The sequence below is a fragment of the Pyxicephalus adspersus genome, chromosome 5, assembly GCF_032062135.1.
Source record: "Pyxicephalus adspersus chromosome 5, UCB_Pads_2.0, whole genome shotgun sequence".
Classification (NCBI taxonomy): domain Eukaryota; kingdom Metazoa; phylum Chordata; class Amphibia; order Anura; family Pyxicephalidae; genus Pyxicephalus; species Pyxicephalus adspersus.
In genome coordinates this window covers 46,154,812-46,177,588 of record NC_092862.1, presented here as the reverse complement: position 1 = coordinate 46,177,588, position 22,777 = coordinate 46,154,812, and the positions used below count along the sequence as shown (strand labels likewise).

The 22,777-nt window shown below is 36.5% G+C and overlaps 1 protein-coding gene across 3 annotated transcripts in view; it reads right to left on the bottom strand.

Moving 5' to 3' along the window:
* SMCHD1 (structural maintenance of chromosomes flexible hinge domain containing 1) overlaps positions 1–22,777 on the bottom strand; it is a 63,955-nt gene that overhangs the window by 29,715 nt on the left and 11,463 nt on the right. For all 3 annotated transcript variants that reach the window (XM_072411360.1, XM_072411361.1, XM_072411362.1), the window contains exons 10-23: positions 21,981–22,191; positions 18,377–18,497; positions 16,709–16,892; positions 15,191–15,388; positions 13,310–13,423; positions 10,809–10,915; positions 10,646–10,728; positions 7,617–7,730; positions 6,763–6,840; positions 6,521–6,640; positions 6,083–6,227; positions 3,236–3,332; positions 3,037–3,109; positions 1,945–2,084 (exon numbers count right to left, since the gene is read on the bottom strand). In XM_072411360.1, coding sequence (XP_072267461.1) covers positions 1,945–2,084; positions 3,037–3,109; positions 3,236–3,332; positions 6,083–6,227; positions 6,521–6,640; positions 6,763–6,840; positions 7,617–7,730; positions 10,646–10,728; positions 10,809–10,915; positions 13,310–13,423; positions 15,191–15,388; positions 16,709–16,892; positions 18,377–18,497; positions 21,981–22,191 — 1,785 coding nt within the window. The remainder of the gene's footprint in view (positions 1–1,944; positions 2,085–3,036; positions 3,110–3,235; positions 3,333–6,082; positions 6,228–6,520; positions 6,641–6,762; positions 6,841–7,616; positions 7,731–10,645; positions 10,729–10,808; positions 10,916–13,309; positions 13,424–15,190; positions 15,389–16,708; positions 16,893–18,376; positions 18,498–21,980; positions 22,192–22,777) is intronic.

Below are 22,777 nucleotides of genomic sequence, written 5' to 3'. Positions count from 1 at the left end.
ATACCCTGGCAGAATGTGTAGGATGTGAACCATTGCATAAGGAAAACATGAGTTATCCCATACACAGCTTACAGATTGATGAATGCAAATTGTCCTCTAGTATTTTCTATTAACATAGTGCACCCATCAATCTTCACATTTTCCTGTGCTGCTGTAGCTTACACACACCCAGAAATCCACCTCTATGTTTTACAGTAGGATGGTGTACTTATTATCATGGGCCTCACAACATCTAGATGCTGTTTTGGTATTGCTGGAGGGCTGTTTTGTGCAGTTGGCACAGTAAAGACTTTTCTTGCAACTTGACTGTGCAACCAATTTTTGTTCAGTTCTGTACTGCGCATCTTGAAAGGGCATAAACATTTTTTTATCCTGATTTTCTCAATTTAACAACCTTTTTTCAGGACGCTATTGTGTATCCCACATAGCTCAGAATCCAGCACACTTAGTGGAAATCTTAATTAAGTTACAATAACGGTTTAAACTCAGACATTGATAACAAATAAGGTAGTTACAGGTCTAGACGTTTTCCCCTTATCTGAACCTATGTATGTAAACCTGTGGGTAGATTATCAGCCCCAACATTTAAGTGTATACAAAACTTTGTTCAGGCTCATTTGCGTGATTTCAGTTTTCACTTTAATTTGCACTCATAATTGTTTTATAATAAATTATTTTATCTGAGCACACTTCCTAAATATATTTACTGTAATCAGTCATATTTTCTAAACAATGACCAATATTACGCAAATTCTGCAGGGTATGTAAACTTTTGAGCACAACTGGTGAACGTTCTGCCTATTACCAACTATGGGGATTAGCGAATTACACGGTCATGAAGGTTACAGTGGCAGCTACACAACAATGCCATTAAGTGGCTATGTGTGGCTTGAAAAAAAAACAACAAATTCTCTTGATTTTAAACATCATCAACAGGCCGTTTCTAACTCCCTAGAGCACTCCCTGTTCCCTAAGCACTGTGGAATATTGCAGAAATGGACCGATCCTTTGTATTAGAGTAGATTTAGAAATGAAAGTGCATATGAATACACTTTTCAGAATTACAGAAGGTCCCAAGTTCCAAATAAACATTTGAAAAGGAGTAGATATCTTTTGACTAGCTAATTTTTAAAACTTCCCCATTTCTGAGTAGCCTTACTAGGCCCAGTTTTAGACAAATTAGAGCCCCAGCAAGAATCAAGTGAAGGCCTTCTGATAAACTTCAACATTCTCTTTTTTGTTTAAATCACCTAACAGTTACTTAACTAAGTTTACTCATAAGTAGTGGCGAATATCTCACTATTCGATTCGATGGCTATTCGATCGAATAGGACAATTTTGTTCGGTTGATGGAACATCGAATTTGAACACAATTAAAGTCAATGGGGAGAAAATTTGGTTATTCTGCGGGACTGTGTAGAGCTTCTACAGCCTTCAAATACATTTAAAAAGATACATAATAATACTGAATACTATTATGTACCCCTATACTCATTCCCCATGGATGTACACCTGGGAATCACCTTGTTAAAGCAGGCTTCCGGATCCCAAATAAGTCACTTTAACAAGGTGACTCCCAGATGTCCAACCATGGGGAATAAGTACAGGGGTACATAATAGTCACCTTGTTAAAGAGGGCTTCCGGATCCCAAATAAGTCAGTGACTTATTTAAGATCCAGAAGCCCCCTTTAACAAGGGGGCTCCTGATGTCCAACCATAATATGTACCCCTGTACTTATTCCCTATGTTTGGACATCTGGGAGTCATTTTGTTAAAGGGGGCTTTCATTTTAAGTTACATCAATCAAGAGGAGCATTTATGGAAGAAACGAACGTTAGGAATGTGGTGGCTTTGGGCAATTGATTAGGTTACCCAGTTTAAATGACAGCCCTAAGCCTTAGGTACTTTACTTTTGAAAACAAGAATGTTTATGCTGAACTTACCTTACACATCACAATTAGTTTTGGCTGACATGTTACATTTCCTTCCTCATCTAAAATTTCAATCTGAAAGGGGACAGCTGTTCCATTATCAATAATAAGAAAATCAGCACTTGGATTCACATTTAGGAGCTTAGGTGGTCCTATAAAAAAATGTTCATACATATAATACTGGTTGAGATACCAGTAGACACACAACACTTAATAAATAATAAAAAAATAGCATTTAGAGAAATTTAACAGTTGTGCATGTTTTATGTTTTCTTATTAAACAGTGTGGAATCTATGATCAGTCATGACTTTGAAGTCTGACGTCACCCCTCCTACTCTGGAAATTTCATTATTTATTTTTAAACAGCCTCTCTAATGGTTTACCTTCTTCTACCTCAGTAGTGTACCCAATAGTGTTTATGTCCACAGTTACAATTTGCAGTGGCTACAGTTACTAGGTATGCATCTCTGGGTGTGTGGGGTTATCCCAATAAATGTAAGAAAAAAGGGGTTTCTAGGGGTGAAGGATACCAAACCACACCAATTTAAAAATGCATGCTGCAAATTATAGCCTAAGACAGTCTAATTCATTTAGCACATGATTTCAAATCCTGATATTTGGAAGGTAGTATATAACATCCTGTTTAGCTGTCTGTCTCAAGGACCCTACTTAGTTGTTTATGTATGAATCTCAAGGCTGATCGTAAGAATGGCTCCAAAACACAGTATCAAAAGTGTGCGGATGACTATATGAAACTAATTCAAGGACACTTGGGGAGCAAAGTCACCACAGATGTGACATTCTGGACTAAAGAAGCAAGTAGATCCTGCTCCCCATATAGACTATGGACTTGTTTCACTGGGAGAAGATGATCTTTTGCAGGATTCTGGGGTGGACAAAACAAATTGCCTTGAAACAGAACATCCATCAGACTTCTACAGCCTATATCCCTACAGGCTGCTATGGCCCCCCAAAAAGGTGGTTTAATTTCTACAGCCCTAGTTAAAAAAAATATGTTGAACATACAATAGATAATTCCGTAGCTCAGATTTGATTATTCTAATAAAAGGTTAGGAAGCAGAAAAGTCATAAAATACAAATACCTGGAAACACCTTGATTTTCACAGTTTGTGTATCTTCCTTTAAGCCAGGCAGGGTAACACACAGTGTGAAATTCTAAGAAAAAAGACATAGTATAAAAGCCTAATAAAGTTACATAATTAAATTTCAATTAGATAATTATATTACAATGGAGACATCTAATTGTAAGTAAAACATAGTAATCTATAAAATAATAATTACCATGCCATGGCAGTTGTCAATTTTTCCTCTTGCAGTCACTCCTTTTATTAACAAAGGATGTTTTTGATTCAGTGCTTCATAATCCAAAATAAGACCACTAGGAAAATAGGTGAAATAAAGTAAGTGATTAGACTGTAAAGTATTGCAAATTGCTGACATTATACCACATCATGTGTTAAAAGTAGCAGGCATTATAAAACAATAGAGAACAATTTAATCCTACAAAGAAAAACTGATCAGTACATAAGTGACATGACTCTTAGGCTACTTATAATAAAACATATGAGCATATCTGTAGGGTTACAAAAAAATAAAAATAAAATTTTGGTGACATTTCTTTCACATTTAGCTTCTCACTTCCTGCTACCACTGTCAAAGTTCTAATGCAACAATGTGAACTTTGATCTGTACATGACATGCCATCAGAAAAAATGTCTTGAAAAAAAAAAAAAATAATAAAGTTTCATATGTATACTACTACCCTGCTTGGGGTGGAGTGGAATGACCCCCAAAGTTATATGGCAGTTTAATATTTCTAATTGCTTAAGTATTTGCTATCATAGGTAAACCTTCTCCCCGTGTGGTTTTTGACCTTTCATGAAAAGTGAAAATAGTCCTATTACTCAGTAAAAGAAGTTACATGTTATTGCATATGTTGCAAATAAACTTTTCTCCACTGGACAATTTCAAAAAAGCCCTTTCAGATCAGCTATCTTTTTTTTTCTACTATATGCAGTAATTCCTTACTGCAATGTCCAGCATAAGCAGCCACTACCCATTTCTCTGGGCACTCTTTGAAATAGAAAACTCTGCCTTAGACTACTGTTGTTGTTCGAATTCGGGTCGTCCTAATGTTCGACCCGAACATGACCGTTCGAATTCAGGTGGACCCGACTCGAATTTTGCTGCATTCGATTACCCGAATTTGACCCTCCCACAATGCATTCAAACAAGTAGGGACCTCCCCCATGGTGCACAGTGCCTCCCAATTAGAGCAGAGATGCCCCCCTCCATGTTTGTTGTGGCAGACAGCCGATTGGCTGTCACTGCATGCCACACAGGCAGCCATTGGCCTATATAAGGCCAAGGGGTGCCAGCATTTACCACTCCTAAAAGAGATTTGCTGATAGCATCACAACCTCTCTGTGCTGCTTGGCTTGCTTTCTTTGTCAAAGTGAAAAAAGTGCTTTACTTTGTTAGACTGTGTCACACTATTAGTCAGATAGATTGTTGGATTGGACTGTATTTGTGCAGTCCTAAAATCTACTGTACTCAGATAGGTAGAGTGTTTCACTGTTTGCTAGATAGATAGATACATTGATAGATAGGTACATTGATAGATAGAAAGCTAGATAGATAGATAAATAGTCAGTCAGTGTGTTACATACACGCAGCCAGAGGCAGGGTCCCCTCGCTGACTGCGTGCATGAGTTATCATGAGTGACTTTCAACAATAAATGTGTACTGTAGTCTTCTTCATGGAAAAATAAGACATCCCCTGAAAATAAGACCCAGGGCATATTTTGGCATTTCAAAAAATATAAGAGAGTGCCTTATAATCGGGGAAACAGGGTATAAATATATACACACACACATATATATCATATTAGCTAGAAAGTATTTTGCAGGGTGTCAAGCCACATAAATAAAAACATTTGTACAATATCTGGCCAAAGAGGAAGAGGGTTCCGTTTCATGTGGTTTCGCTACATAGTAGGTACGGATAGGAATCTCGTTGATCCATTCATGTCTCCAATAGCTACAGCTTCGACACTGTCCATATGGGTGATGGCCTCAACCTCCAATGCCGTCCTTGCTCCTTCTCAGGGCCCACCGCCTCCTCCTCCTCATGCTGTAACTGATGCTGCCTGCCCAGTTCCCAACTCTGAATGCCAGTTACAAATGCGGTCCTTGCTCCGTTTCAGTGCCCACTGCCTCCTCCTACTGCTGCTGCCACCTGTCACTTGTAACGTATAACAAAGCTGTCTAGCTGGCTAATTTTTTGACTGAAAGACCACCCTCAGAGACCTCTGCCTGTACTCTGAAGCCTGTGTATGGCTTGTAACGGAGCGGTGAAACCTGGTGGCTAATTTTTGGACCAGAGGAACCCCCTCATGTCCCTCTCTGGCTCTACTCGGAGACCGTGTAAAATCCGGCATGTTCCCTTGGCCGCCCCATAAAATGGCGTGAGCTATTCGACCAACACTACTTGCCAGCAACAGCAAAAAGACTTCCTTATTTTTTTTTTTTTACTTGTACAGTGTTGTGCAGAGCTGGGAGAGTCTTGACATGTCTTTTCAAATGTATTTATAGGCTGTAGAAGCTCCCCACCGACCCGAATAACAACCCAAATTTTTCTCCCATTGACTTTAATGGAGTTCGAATTCGATGTTCGATCACCCGAATAATTATGCATTATTCGACCGAATAGCGGTCGAATTGAATAGTGAACTATACAACCAACACTACCTAAGACGCTCCCCCCAGAACAGTGTTTTCTCAACAGACCCTTCCAGAAAGGAAGCATTAATTCTGCAGATAACTTAAAAGAACAGGAACAAATACTTAAAACTACGAAATAGAAAACTGGCCCTGACAAGGGACTCACAGACTGAAAGGGAACTCAGGGGGATAGTTAGCTGAACTCAGTATCATTACCTTTACTAATAGTTATAAATTTAAAGGATACTTTTAATGTGCTGTATACAAAACATAAATTCCATGTTTTGTCTTTGCAAAATCAGAGTAACAAATGCCATTATTACAAAATATGAAGAAAACAATATTTTATTTTTTTTGTAGATGTGATACCAAAATGTTGTAGCAAAAATCACATATAATAATTACCTAGCTTCCAAGACAGGTTTAAGATTTGGTGTGGGCAATGTTGGGTGACCAAATTCATCATGCAGGCTTAAGGGGATATTGAATGGAATTCCAACACGAATTGTAGAATCCGCAGTACCCAATAAAAATTTAAACGGTTTACCCTCTAAGGGGATGGAAGGGGAAATTCTTGTTAAAAATACAAAGTAATACAAAATCATACTCAAACTATGCATACCTTCTAATCATTATTTCAAATAACGGTATCTGTCAGGTGCTAAACCAGTAAATCCCAATTAATTTTAATCCCATGCATGACATACTATAAAAACATCACTGAGTAAATCACTTCTCATGATAAGTTAGATTAAATAGGTTTCCTATAAAAAAAAAAAACAGTTTCAAGTAATACTACCAGTAAATTAACAAATATTTTGTACAAAGTAGCCTAATACTCACCCACAATCTTAAACTCAATTTTCTTGCATGGAAGACTTTTCCCTGCATACTTGTCTGCATTACTTTCATTTAATACGACTTGTAGTTTCAGGGTATACACACCAAGCTTTGTAATGTTCTCTGAAATACCGGTAAATGCAGTGCATATATAAAGATAAACTCAAGTCAGTCCATACATACATATAGCAAAACAAACTTTGTGGAAAAAAAAAAAACACAAAATTATGGTTGGTAACAATTACCCATTTTTTTAAACCAGTAGGGCCACTTTCCACCATGCTGACTTATATGAGATATGACTTCCTGATCCCCACTTGGTGCTGTAATACAAAATACAACTAACAGTAAATTTATGGGTAATTCATAGTCCAAAAAGCATAAGTTTTAGACAGGATATTTGAACATAAATACAGTTACTCGCCTCTTCTTTTGCAGAATATAACACATTATATTTCATATGCATTTGTCTAAAATAGCAAGTTGCTAGACCATTTACATTTAAAGCGTTACGTATCTATGAAAAATATTATATATATATATATATATATATATATATATATATATATATATATATATATATATATATTTTTTTTGGCTAAATCTATTTTCTGCCCGGTGATCCTGCTTGTAACACAGGGTGCAGCTTAGGGTTACTCACTCGTTAAGCTGTACCAATGGATAAGCAAAGTTATCATCCTAAGAAAAAAAATCTATCCCTTTCATACATGAAAACACACTGGTTTTGTTTGGTCTGGCAACTGAAAAAAATTGTGCAACCCCCCCCCCACAGGACGCCTACGCCATGCATCCTGGGAGGATTTTGGTTGCTCTGAGGCGGGAAGAAGAACCTGGAAAAAAAGAGAAGATGATGTTGGCTCCGGGCTGACGCAGGACCCTAACAAAGAAACCTCCCGACGGATTGACGGCATTAAAGGTGTGATTTTTTTTTCATTTTGGGTTTAGTTCCTCTTTACAGCTTAGAGCAAAGCTTGGAGCAAAAGAATACAAGCCTGCATTGCTTACTTAGGAAAAAAAACTGTAACCAGGTATATATGAATATATGTATTTTTCTGCCTGTAGTGAGCACTTTACTTACAATGTAACAGAACTTTCAGCTCCACCAAAAGTTTCTTTGCAGCTCCATGGCTTGTACCTGGAAGCTTCTGCACAGCTTCCCCCTTCTTGTTGAGAATCTCAATCCGCATTGCTCCTGTTAACAAAAAATTATAAAATGTTTGGTTATAAAATGTTGCTATTGCAGTTTTTGGTAGATGAGAGTTGGCAGAAGACTGCCAGACAATGAACAAAGAGCATGCTCCTAACAATCTATTAAAGGCAGTATACAACTGATTTTATGAGTGCTCCTACACATGAAGCCTTCAACAAGGGGGCTATTACTGAACACTAATGGCAATGAAAAAAAACTCCACCTGACACTAATTGTTGAAGCGCAGTGAGGGATATTTATAAAAAAAATAAATAAATAAACTTCCACTGATCACTGAAGCAAGGGTTATTTTTAAACTCTTCCTGACCATTGACATTATTTACTATCACTGATGTTTAATTATTTTCTATTCCTACTGATGCTGGGTAATTTTTTCCTCCCATTACAGATTCAGCTACTTTTTTTAGTGACTGTCTGAAGCTTGCCTGTTTATCAGAGGCTCATTAATTTATCTTAGAAAAAAAATAATAATTATATGCTTTCTGATTCATATTAGCAGCTTATAGATATGTTAAGGTTTTTATACCCCTATTAGGTTACATGTAGGCACAAAACACAACTAAGCTGCTAACATAATCAGCTTCACAGCCCTGACCACATCCAACCCAATCCTAGAGGTGAAGATTTTGACAAGAGACTTCTGCAGTTAAAAACAAAATGGACATTTAGAATGAAAGCTACAGTCCCACCAGGACTAAATGAAGTTTTCACCTTTAAAGCCTTCTTAAACTAAGATATTGCTACACAGCCCCTCGGGTAGTGCAATGAATATCTAGAATGATAGAATGTCTCCAACATATATAGTTTAGACTTCTATAATTTACACCCTTCCCAACAAAATCCAGTAATGTATTTTATCATGCATATTTTGTACAAGATCTGTTATCACAAAACCAGAGACAATGCATACTTTTATATTCCACAATTATTTCCCCTTTTCGTATTTTAGGATCTAAGCAATAATGTTCATAGGACCATAATCATTCCAGTTGTTACAAGTACCAATTGTGAACAATGTACTGCTTAATATTTATGATACTGTATCATTAATTATGCATTGTAAATATTACTGTATCCTAAATACTATATTATATCATAGATCACTGATTGTGTATTATATTTGTTAATAATACTGTAAAACCATAGAAACATGCTGTATCAGGCTCTGCCCAACCCTGTACTTCTCACGGGCCCAGAGCAGACATAGCGGGGATGGTCGACATTCTCATCACCACCCATGAGAGGATCAGGGTGTTGACCTGATGAGCGCCAAACCGCCCACACAACTCTGTGCATGTGCCACACATGTGCACCGTTCTGTCCAGGACGCCAGCTATTCACATAAAAAGTCAAGGAACCTTGCTGGCAGCCTTTTTCTAAATGGACAGAACCAATCAGGATCCCCAGCCTTATTCTTGTCTCATACAAGCAGCAACAAGTAGGTCTCTAGAGCCAAACACTCTGATGTCTTTTTATAATATCCTCACCCAGTGGCTTTCTTTGAATTATTTAATCACTTTTTTTACCTTAGGAGGTAACCAAGGAAAACCTGTTTTATCCATTCTCCTACTCTTAAGATTAATCCCTATGAGGGTATGAACCTTCAGCTATAATTTTACATGCAAGTCATTTGTAACTGGACAAAGTCTTTTTTATTTTAATTATGAAAAACCTATCTTCCTCTTTCTCAACTGTACCTCCACTTAGATAATATTTAAACACATTACTCTTTTTCCAGGTAGGCAAACAGTATTATCTTGCTGCATCAATGTGATCAAATTACTATTCTCTATGTGACCAAGTGATCATTCAAAAGTAAGTTGTAACCCATTGTTTGAATCATAAAGAAATATATATCCACCAACCCATTAATACAAATCATTCGAAAAAGAATATTATTGAACTCTAAAACCTTGATCTAAAAGCCCTATTCCACTATATGCACACTACATCAACCACACATTTTTTTTCTGTGTGCATATACTTTTTGTCAATTAAAACATTATTTGTTTCTTGATACCAATACAATGTATTCTGATATATATATGTATATCGGATGTTTAATTGGTAGAATTCACGGTGTGCTTTATATCTTGAACGCAATGCATACGAACATGTTGGAAATGTTTTCTTGTGCTAAATATTAAATGCAGTACATGGGAACACATATAAGCACCATACATACTAATTTGTACTGCATACTCTGTCACTTCAGGACATGCTTATGTTTTCATGCTGAATAATTCTGTTATTGAATATATTCTATTATATTCTTTGTAACTGACCTATTAGTACAGTAAAAGGTCTCTGAAAATCCCCCGAGGAAGCCGTTTGGCAAAGTGCGCTGGGATTGGGGCGATATTAGTACCTGCTGATCACTCCTAAATCGAGAATCTGTGTATATCTTATCTGTATTAAAACATTTTTGTATACTAAACAACCCTTTTTGATGGTACATTTCACAATTCTACACTATATGGCTGTTTGATACAAATCAATTATTTAAAGTACAAACACCAATATGCCAAAAGCCCTGCTTTTCATTTATTTTCTTTATTAGTTCTTTATTTAATACAGGTTATCTTGCTTGAATGAAATGTACTAAAATGTTATGAGAATAAATTGTTGCACTCTAGGTCCAGGAAATGTATTCTTGTAACTTTCAAACTGTCGCCTTGAGGGTTAAGGCCGGCGTTCCCCTGAACAATATGGAGCATCTGCTGAGAATCCTGGTTGAATCTGCAAGGCAGCTATTCTGCAGGCATGAAAATCTGTTCAGTGAGAGCTTAGTGACTTTGGGAACACATTTCTATCCTTAAGTACCTTCTCAAGTTATAATGATAAGATTGCATTAAATCAGACATTAGCTTACATTAAAACATTTTAAAATTTCTTACCAATAGGTGTTCCAGCAAACCTCTCTTCATTCTCCACCAATGCATCTCCATCAGGCCATGTCACTGCTAGAGTGTAAGGAAATCTGGAAAATAATTTCCATGTTAAAATATATATATATCCTTCAACCTCATCCACAAGAAATCATAAAAAATAGGTTCATACCTTGCCATTTCATCTTCCATGTACTTCTTGATAATAGCCAAGTTAGCATTACGATCAAGTTTTGAAATAGGCACACTTTTCGTTTCATCATGCACCTCTTTTGGCTCCTAATAATAAGTGGGTCATCAAAAAAAGATGAAAGATGGAAACATTTGTAAACTAGATATTATTGTTTCTCACTTATTACTCACTCTGAATAAAGGACAACAACTTAAAAAAAGTATATAACAATATCGACATATACTAAAGGCATGTAGATCAGCATGTGTGTGTCAAAATCTAGTAAACACTCAAAAGATATAGAAAAGAAAAACGGAACAATATGTATAAATACACCGTTAAATACATGACTTTATACAAAAAAGTGAGGCTTGTGTCGTTCGGTATTTGCTGATATAATTTAATACTAATTACATTTTAAACCCCATCTAGATTTCATTTTTTTTACAAAAGTAAAAATCCTAGGAACATTGTAAAATTGGAAAAGTGCTGATGTTTGCATAAAAAGGCAATAAGAAAAATAACACCCTAAGGTTACCAAGGAATGGGTCCCTTAGTAAAAAGGCTCCTAAAGGAGGTGATTCAAGCCAGCCCCTTGAAACAACAACCCTATGGTTCAATACGAAGCAGACCAACTAACTGAATACCGTCATCAATCCATCCCGTTGAAGCTTTTCTATATGTCAGACTTAAAATAAGAAGAGAGCTATGCACCTTGAAATAAACAAGGCTACTACTAAGTGTTAAGAGCAAAAAATGTCAAAACAAGTTTCATGTAAAATGAAAAAGCTGAGGAATCCACTTAGGGGAAGATAAGACCAAAGAAATAGAGAGAATAATAAAACGAGAGGGAGGGGAGCCAACCATTGTGTTGTGTGACTCTGGGATTCACCAAAGGTCCTTTTGCTCTTTCAAGTTAAAAAACTCCTGCTAAAAGAACCATATAGTACAGGAGGTGCTTAGAGGTGTATTATTTTATTAAAATTTTCATTTTTCTATCCACAAGCTATTTTGAAGGAGGAAATTGTTGTGCAGCAAAAAGAAGGACAGGTCGTCTGGTAGCAGTTTTTGGGACATAGGTATTTGTGGGTCCCAAATCCCTTTTCCTAAAGCACACAAAAAAATTGTAACAAGGAACCCAGGGATTCCCCTCATCTCCAGCATGCTGTTGAAACAATGCATAGTTCTCCCCAGAGGTTGAATACCCCGCCCAGCTCTCGGCAGCTCTCATCCTCGGATGCACGGATCTCAGGCTGCTGTGTGCCATCCGTTCAGAGGATTGCTGCTGCTGGAGAGGTGAGCATGCAGCTCAGCCTACATGTGAAAGAGACACAGGCAGCCCCGCCCCCATCTCATAGCACACAGCTCGGATTACTGTTTAAAAAAAAATGAAATGTATCCAGTGTGTATAAAGTGTGCATGTCATTCTGCATCCTCACAGCTCTGTATACAAACCTCCATATCTCCTAATATGTATGTCACAATGTACTATTACACTACTACAAAGGAATGCACTCTTAAAACTTAGAACACTAGTAAGTTGGGTCACAATACACGGCATAGGACAGTTGTGGCAAAATACATAGAATAGAAAAATTGGATATACTAATGGGGCAGGCATTACAAAGTTGTTACAAATAATTGGGAGAAGGTAGAACACTGAAACAATAAGAGGTTACTGATTACCCATGACATAAACAACTGGGTGCACTAAATTTGCCGTGTTTTGCCACACCCCCTTTTTTTACCACCCACCTACAGCTTCCTACCACCCGGCTGAAAAAAATTTCTGGGGAGAACACTGCAATGGGTAAAATACAGTATAGGGCAAACAGTGTTCTATACCAACATGAAACATGATAACTGGCTTCTTGAATATAGCAACAAACCAAGGATTTGTGTTAGAGAAGAAATTTTAGCTTTTTGTTGAGCAGAACTTTACATATAAACAAAAATATATTTTCAAAGAAAGCTTAGTTTTTCTCTGCCACCTTTTATCTTCCCAAAGAGTAACCATGTAGTGCTATATTCTTTGAATTTACAATCACTAATTAGTGATCACTTATCACTAACTAAAAAAAACAACCTACAGTCTTCAAGTCAAATGTCTAAACCAACATACACAAGCGTTTCTCAATCTGGACTTTATAGGTCAACAAAATTACAAGAGTTGCACCTATTTAGGTAGAAGCACATTTAATATTTGCCACAACTTACACCCCCCATCAACACAAAGCTGAAATACATGCGCTGGTGACTGGTCAAAAAGGCCACAACTTGAAAACAGTAATCAGTTCTGTAGCCACCAGCTTTGCATTATAAAATAGCAATATTTAAAGAGACCCTTTATAAATCTAGTTGCAAGAGTTGAATACATTTGAACACAAATACCAATTGCATGCCTGTGCTCTTCCTCTAACTAAGGAATGCGTACAATGTTTGGAAATACAAGACAGGCAATTCCTTTAGGTAGCAAGACATCAATACTGCACAATACTTACCAAAGCAATGAGAACTTCCCCTCCTGTAGAATAAACATCTTCTTCATGATTTCCATAAAGAAGAAATTTTAAAATTCTTCCATAAAGTATTGGCACTGTTTTGACTGTTTTTACCTGTAACAGAAAGGAAAAGGGGCTAATTATACCAATGAAAAAACAAATAAAAAAAAAAAAAGTCCATAGCACATGTTTACACTGTGAAACAATTTGGGTTTTTTGTTATCGATACATGGACAATACTGGACCAGAATAAAATTAAAATCACCCTCAAAGGATCTTTGAATAAGAACAATGAACCCATCTATTTCTAAATAAAGCCTATAAATAACCTTCCAGATTGGAGTAGAGAGTTCACCATTTGTTGGAACATATTATGGAATAGCTAGAAACAATTTGTGACAATCAATCAACTAAGGTTTGTTAGTTTGTTCCACCTGAAAGAAAAGCCCCAATGAATAATCAAAGAGGAGTGGACTCCTATTTGCCCAGCCTGTGATTACATATCGTGTATCTGTGGGAGGAAGAGAAGAAGAGGAGGGAGGGAAAGCCAGGCTTTTGAAGGGCAACCAGAGTTAAATTTAAAAACACAACATTTTATTGTTCTAACAACAATATTTAAAAGATTTAGAGCTGTGTCTCTATAAATGAATCCTAGGCTAACATATAACCACTAGTTTTGCAAAGAAAATAGCAATATCGTTTAGTGTCATACTAGGTAAGGTGTCCCACCCGATGCGTTTCACCCGTACTGGGCTTCCTCAGGGATAAGGGGAGACCTAGTGTTATTGCTGGGGCTCTTAACCGCATTAAGAGCCTTATGATACCAAATTGCTACTTGTAAGTGATTTGATAGTGAGACCGATATTAATTTGGATGTACTGCTGGTGTTTCCAGATGTCCGAGTGGAGTGAAAGGTGTCTTAGTGGAAGTAAATGACAGTAATACAGCAGGGGAAAAAGTGTTGTCTTCTCGTATGAAGTTTTTTAGTTGTGGTATGTGGGTGAGCTGCAGGCAGCTGTCCAAAAGGGGTCCCCTTTTGGAATGGCTGCCTGAAGCTCACCCACATACCACTACATAACCATTGTGCATATGAAGGTCCTGGAATAAACATTTCAAGCTTCTATCATACCGTTCACTCCACTCGGACATTTGGAAACACCAGCAGTACGTCCAAATAGATATCGGTCCCACTACTCTTAATGCGGTAAAAAGACCCAACAATAACACTAAGTCTCCCCTTACCCCTGAGGAAGCCCGGTATGGGCGAAAAGCGTAGGATGGGACACCCTACCGCCATCGCTAACCTAGTATAATACTAAACCATATTGCTATTTTTTTTTTTGTGAAACTAGTGGTTATATGTTAGCCTGGGATTCATTTATAGACACACAGCTCTTAATCTTTTTAATTATGTTGTTGGAACAATAACATTTTTTTTTAAATTTAACTGAATGCAATGCAATGAAATTGTTCTAAAACCTCACAAAATTTTTACCTTCCCTTTGTCCCCCACTCCCCTCTACATTGTAAGCTCCAGAGGGCACAGGTCTCTCCCCCTCGTCTCGGCTGAACTCATTCTATAGAATCAAAAAGCTTTTTGTATTTGTACTGCTGGATGTCTGTTTGGACTGTGCATGAACTAAGTATGTATTATTGGTACATTCTATTGTTTATAAATATATTCTCATTATTTTAATATATAAAAAATAGGACAACATCTACATCATAACATGAAAGACAACAGAAAAAAAACAAGCACAATATAATCAAAAAAGAAGAAACACTATAGAAACAATAATAACTAATGTTATATTAAACAGGATTGACTGAAGAAACATATTTCCACAGTAAAACATCCTGAACAATAAAAATATAACTTACCAGTTGTCCAGTCTTGTAGGTCTTCCCATCCCATTCTATGGATGTATATTCTGCCCAAGGAGTTTGCATGCGTTTTGAAGAAATGTCCTGACGAGTAATTATTCCTTTAAAGCCAGAAAACTTAATTTGCTTGTCATATTTTTCATGACAGTTTTTTAACCATGTTGCAAATTCTCTGTCAATTTTTACTCTCTGCTCCTGGTAGAAACAAAAACACACAAATTTATACTTTGTCATTTCATGTTTTACATACTATTTTATTAGATTAGAATACAAGAAAAGCTAAAAACACAAAACATTGCTGAAAAAAAATCCTTAAAACTTTATGAGACACAGGAACAGAGTAGGAGTATCAGAAAGATACTGAAGCCGGGATACTCCTACTCTGTTCGGGAGCTCACCAACCTGATCTATATAGGGGCTGAACACAAATCTTTATGGCTATGTTGGTTTACCTTTAAAACTGAACTCCAGGAATGTCTGACACAAAGTTCCATTTCCTAAACACTAAGCTTTTAAATACCTTTCCACAGTGTCATGAAAAATTTGGTTTTATTTGTTAGACATCTTCTTTCCTCCAATAGGACTGCAGCTTCCTGCAGCAGAAGGAATGTATAAGGCACCCAAAATCTTATCTCAAGTCTCAAAATCAAGACCAATGGACACATCTGGTCCAGCCACTGCAGGCAGCACTCCAGTAAGAATGTCAACGATGCTCTGCCAGAAGTACAGATATGCAGTAACAAGACTTCCTCCCTCCTACTGCGTGCTACTTCCCCCTCCTCTTATATTGAAAGCTCATTCGTGCAGGGTCTTCTCTTGCTCTTGTGTTATTGTTTGTATTGGTCTATTATTTGCAATCCCTATTTATTGTACAGCACTTAGTAATACGTTGCACTAGGCTAAATACTGTGCTAGCAGCAAGATGGTCAGCTCCCTCTACCCTACTTGGCAGAAGTTTACTCACAAAACCAGCCAGTTGTCTTTAAGTGTATGGTTCCAAAATCTCACACAGAAGAACAGGTAATCAAAACCATGGTGGTTCCTATCATATTTTTGCAATCTCATTACCTAATTGTAACATCAATAACAGAAAACAGCATGAAGGAAGTATTTCTGGGCAGCAAAAAATATAAAGGGTAACAACTCAGAATAGAAAGATTTCTAATCTACTTTCATCATATTCTATTCAGCATTACTTCCCTTTTTATATATAACATTTATTGTAACACAGAATGGTTTTATATTCTTGTTATATATATATATATATATATATATCTTTTTTTATCTGGGCTATATTATTGATGATGCAATTAGGTGTTACTGCTTTATCAAATGGGCAGGACTGCTCTTAATTTCTGGATTATTACTAGAGCAAAGGTGAATGTTAATAGATTGATACATAACAATAAAAGAGCTTAATAGATAGGCAAGTATCTTCAAATCTCAAACTGCTGTATTAAACAAAAAATATAGGTTTTTGAATTTTAGGAAATAGAACATAAGCTAAATACTCACTTGTCCATTTGATATTCTTGTAAAAAGTGTATTTTTGTCCTGTAGTTTTAATCCCAAATCCAAGAAAGTTAGTTTATTTGTGCTCACTTCAAACTTGTCATTTGTAAATAGCACTCCAGATATTCTGTTATAGCACTCATAAGGAATAATTCCTCTTTTTTTAGGAACAGCACACCAGTCAAAACTATTTGAAAATACATAAAACAAATACTTGTTTTTACTTATTTCAAGAGTATGAAGACTGTAAGAAAACAAAAAGTATGTTGTTAATCTGTAATATACAATGAAAATAAATCAAACTGTACACATAGGGCATGTTTTTTGTCAAGTGCTCTAGAATATTTATATATAGACATATATACACAGTGGTCCTTTGGTATAAATCCTTAATCCATTTTAAATAATCCGATTTATACCAAACAAATTTTTCCCATAAGAATTAAAAGGAATATGATTCATTTGTTCCCATGAAAAAAAAATGTGATTGTTATTGGCATATTATACATTGATGGGGTTGTATAGAATAATTTAAACACTGTCTAATACTAAAATACATAAATACAAAAGCAATTAGATGAAATAAATGAAAATGTAACCTCCCTTTGCCTTACTGAGAGGAGTTGAGTGCCTACTAGGATGGTGCTGAGAAGGGAAAAGGAGATGTTATGTAATTCACAGACAGTTTTAGCACGGTTTGTTCACTGAATGGTGGCAATTGACATACTGACGCTCATGGGCAGTTGTGGCTTTGTCTTGAGAGAGGTAAATAAGGGTAGCGCGCGGTGTTATGACTCATTTTGACCCATACAAATTCTAGCACAAAGGTTGTATACCAAGCAAGATTTTTCTTGTCCAAACAGGACTTATACCAAGTTGGACCTATTCCAAAGTGTATATATATATATATATATATATATATATATATATATATATATATATACACACACATACATCTACACACAGATATACACACATATACATCAACACACACACAACCAAAGACAATAGAACTAGATGATTGAAGTACACAAAAAGAGCTTAACACGACATTCTACAGTTGAAAAATATAGTTAGGATGTCATAACCCTGTTTTGTCAATTTGACATGATACACATAGTACAAGAAAACACCTACACAATTATTCTAAGCATAAAAAAGCCCCAGTGTCTGGAAACTTACATTTACTCATTCTTAACATGGACAAATTTATCAGTACCCTTATATGATAAAACAAACCCACAATAGTCCCTGAAAAAAATGAAATAAAAAAAAAAAAAAAAAAAAAAAAAAAAAAAGACATTGACACCCATCTTGGTCATCAATAATCCAGATCCTTCTGTTTCCCGGCATGCATTTCAGATCGCATTTACAATACAGGCACTGCAGTACAATGTTTGGCCACTAACAGCACAGCTTTTAGGTCTTGTTTGCTAAACTAAATACATGCTGAAACGTCCCTGTTGCCTGCTCCCTGGAACTGTTCCAGATGTCCGCAGTGCTGCGAGAGGTGTGTGTGCGTGGAGGTAAGTTAAAAAAAAACCAAAAACAAAAAAACAGAATTTTCAAAAATCCGACACTCCCCAAGTCAGGAGGTTACTGGGTTTTTGAATGTCTACCAAACCTGTGGGATGAATGCTCAAAGATTCACTTGTAAATTACAATGCTTACTCGTGAACTGCGGTATATGGTATAAGCCTTCCATTCCAAAAACATTCGAAGATTGGCCTTTTTCCGCGAGCCTCCTTCTCTACTAGTATACAGTCATCATCAAATTCGTCATCCTCAATTTCTACAAAAAAATAAAATAAAAAAAAAATAAAAAAAATGACAGGACATTAAGAAGTGTTAGGTTAAATGAAAGCAGACCAAAAAACAAATTGCAGCTTCATCCCATTATTATTAATAATAAGAAGAAACATTATTTATATAGCACCAACATATTACACAGCACTGTACAATAAATAGGGGTTGCAATTGAGAAACAGATACAGAAAGTGACACAGGAGAGCTTAGAATCTTAGAGTTTATAGGTGCATCTACATTTACAGCTTGACAAGTCCCACAAGTACCTGTTAATCCCACCAGTAAAGTCCACCTTATTAAACTGCCTGCAAAAGAGTGGCAATGATGCTGCACTGCTACTGAATTGAGTTCCCACTCTCCTTTATGTTGTGCCTGTTTGCACTATACAGAAGGCTAAGGGATTAAGCACGTATATGGCCTATAGCTTATCAGACAGCACCTGGCTACAGTTAGTCCTGTCTATTGACTTCTAGTTTAATAGTACTGCCTTTGATGCTAAAAACCTTCTCGCTGCAGCATCAAGTGTCTGGGAGGAGGTACATGTGAAACACATATAGAGGGTTCACCTAGTTGGGGAGGCAAAGTTTTTTGTTTCTTTTTTAAAATTTATAAAACTAGAAAACAATTATTCCTTCATGTGTATGATTGTATAAAGAGTGTGGTAGAGGACAGAACCAGGCAACAGTGTACAGTTTACCATAGTTCTGCCCAGAGGTTTTTAGCTGGTTGCTCCGCCCGGCTGATTTGAATACCCCGCCCAGCTCTCGGCAGCTCTCATCCTCGGATCTCAGTGAGGCTGCTCTGTGTCCTCCCGTGCAGCCTTCATGTGAAGGAAACACAGGCAGCCCCACCCCCATCTCATAGCACGAGCTCGGATTTCTGCCTTTGAAATGTATCCACTGCTAGCTGCCTGTGAATTCTGCATCCTCACAGCTTTGTGTACAAACCTCCATATCTCCTAATATGTATGTCACAATGACCTGTAATTTTCAGGCTGTACAGGGGACCCTCATAGATACTAGTTACTACAATTTCAGCCCCCCAGCTTTAAAGAATTTCAAGATATGGGGGTCACAAATGTAAAAAGTTATGAAAATTAAACTTTGGGGTTGCTGTTTCTGAGGAAAGTGCAACTAGGAGTCCTAAATTGGAAGTGCAAATTGGGGACCCCGGAGCCAAAAACATAGCAAGGAGCATTGGGGTGGGGCCCCTAAAAATATACCTACCTGTCACAAATCTATACCTATAAAACTACTGTCTTCTTTGTATACCAATTTCTCTAAGAGTGGGGGTACAGAACTGAAAATATAGGTGCAAGTCGAGCACATTCTCCCCTTACAATCTCATTACTACAGCATCATTAGAACATAAAACACTCTGCCCATTAAAATGGGTTTCCCTGCCCGTTGTAACAAATAATTGGGAGAAGGTAGAACACTGAAAAAATAAGAGGTTACTGATTACCCATGGCATAAACAACTGGAAGCACTAAATTTGCCGTGTTTTGCCACACCCCCTTTTTTACCACCCGGCTACAGCTTCCTAACACCCGGCTGAAAAAAATTTCTGGGGAGAACACTGGTTTACCATAAGAACACAGTTCTGATTAAAAATAATATCAAAACAACACCTAAATTTGATATAAAAAAAACTGCATTTCCTGGCCGTTTTGCAATAGGTTGTACCAGATGCTTAAGCAGCTCCAGTTAGTCAGTAACTTGCATGAATAAGTTCAGGAAAAAAAATAGCACATAACAATTTTTCATACATATTCCGCTTATACTAAAGGTGACACTTTTTTCTTTTTGGTTAATCAAAATGTTTTCACGATATGTATTTTGCAATGTACACACAAAAACAAAATACTTTTGGATTCTTATTTTGTTATTTGGAAACTCCCAAAGATTTCCCTGTGCACATAGTGATAGATATCTGCCACATTTAAACAAGCATGTCAAGATTTTGGTGGATCACTGGAACAAATTCTGGAAGATCTCCCATGCTAAAAACTTTTCCCTCCATTATGCTTGAAAATGAATTTTTTTAAAGGGTGCCTAATCTAGTGATAAATCTTACCAGTTATTACAGTCTGACTAGAAAACCATCCAGTTTCTAATAGTAGCACAATAAAAATCAGTGACTATATGTCTTAGTCACTGGTCATGTAACATCTTTAAACAATTTATTTTAATGTAGGGTAATGTAGTACCTTCCAAAAGCTTTTCAGACAATTCATACAACTGAGGGTTTTAATTATTTTTAAATAGGTGAAAATAGAGGTAAGTATTTTGTCAGTTAGGATATACCTAACAAAAGCTTGTTTTTCTTTAGGATTTTGAGTGTGGACATAAAAATGTTTAGTTTGTTGTGGGTTGCTATGGTAAGCTAGGGGAGATTTTACTGTGTCTCTTAATGTGATATATAAGTTTAACTGAAACACTCAATTTACAAATTGCTTTAACATCTGAAATAATCCTTCAAAATACTATGGACAATTCAGTTTGGAGGTATCTCCCTGTTTTCAAAGAAATACAGGCTGTACCTAACTTCTTTCTATAGGTATATAAGGCAAAGATGCCACTGCTTCACTGAAACGGCAAACAACGACAAAAACTGTCAGCATTGCAAGCGACTCCTGCATCTGAACCACAGAAAGAATGTTAACCAACTTGGTAAAGAACTCTATGATCAAGCCTCTAACACCAGTAAGCAGACAGTCTGTATATCAAACCTGAATAGGATGTGCCTGTAAAAACTGCTTATGCACTTACACTGATGAGGGACATGATGATCATTATGATTACTATGCACAAATATCACGGGTCCAGTGATTACAGATTTCAAAAGGTCTTCAGATGTTTATCCACCGTGTATGGGTAGCATAAGGTTCTGTAGATTAAAGCTATTAAATCTCAATTGTAGTTTTTTTTCTGAATTACCTGAAAATGTAGGTTCTGACATGGCAAAATCTGCCTTTAGCAAGATGGTAGTCCTTATACAAAAACACTATCAAGAACAAAGAATGAATATAGACAGTATTAGAGAAAGATCAGCTGTAGGGAGACCACAGTCAATTATGGGGCTAGTCCTTTGCTCTCTGTCTGTTAGAGTTCAGTTCAAGGTAACGTGTCACATATAAAGACTGGCTTTGCCAGTTTAGGAATAAAATTAAGAAGTCAGTTGTTTCAGGATACACAGCATATAATACGGGATCAGGTAGGTGGTTATTGCAGAAAAAGATAGGCAATGCCCCTTCTACAATAACATGTGTTACCTGCTTAACTGTACTGGGAATACGTGAAAAAGCTGAGCTGCGCATATGTCCAATAGGAGCTCAATAATAATGTCATTAATAACTATTGTTTAACAATGATTACTAGTATATTATTAGAAAAAAAATATGCTTGTAATCATAAACAAAAAGAAATTGGAATAGTGGAACAAATACTTCAATCACGCTAAAACTTACTTGTAGGAAAGTATGGATCTTCTGGATAAGTTTCTTTGTCATATAAGAAAGGATGATATCTCACAATTCCTTCTACAACACCATCTCCTTCAACTAGGGCTTTAAACTCAAAGCTCTCAGAAGCGCTGTTTATATACAGTGTCTGCATGTCATCCTGGATGTCTCTTAAGTTAATAGTCTTACGTGATTTTCCTTTTTCAGACATGTAGATCTGCAAAGGTATAAAAAGAATGCATATTACTTACAATTATTTTTGTTACTAAAAAGGGTTATAAGAGATCACAAAGTAACCATATTTCACTTATAACTTAGAAAGTAAACATTATATAAAATAGGACATAAGTAGATATATACGGATGTGAAAGAACGGATAACTCTTTTTCAATTCTGAGGTTTTACAAATCAGGGCATATTTAAAAACAAAAATGTTCTGGTTCTCAGCAGGTTCTAAAATTTTTTAAATCTAACCAACCAGATTTCACCATGCAATTATTTAACACATATAAAGCCAAAATGTAAGATGCCATACACCCTACAACTCAAAGCTTGCAGAACCTTTAGCACAAACAATCTGAAGTAATCATTTTCTGCAGGACTTTATTAATCTATCACATCTTTGTGAAGAATTTTTGGCCCACTGTTCCACATAACATTGCTTCAGTTCATTGAGGTTTTGGGGCATTTGTTTAGGCACAGCTCCCTGAGGGTCCTTTTAAAAGCATTCTTATTTGGATAAGGGCTGGACTTAAACTGGGCCATTACAATACCTTGATTTTTTTTCAGCCATTCTGAAGATT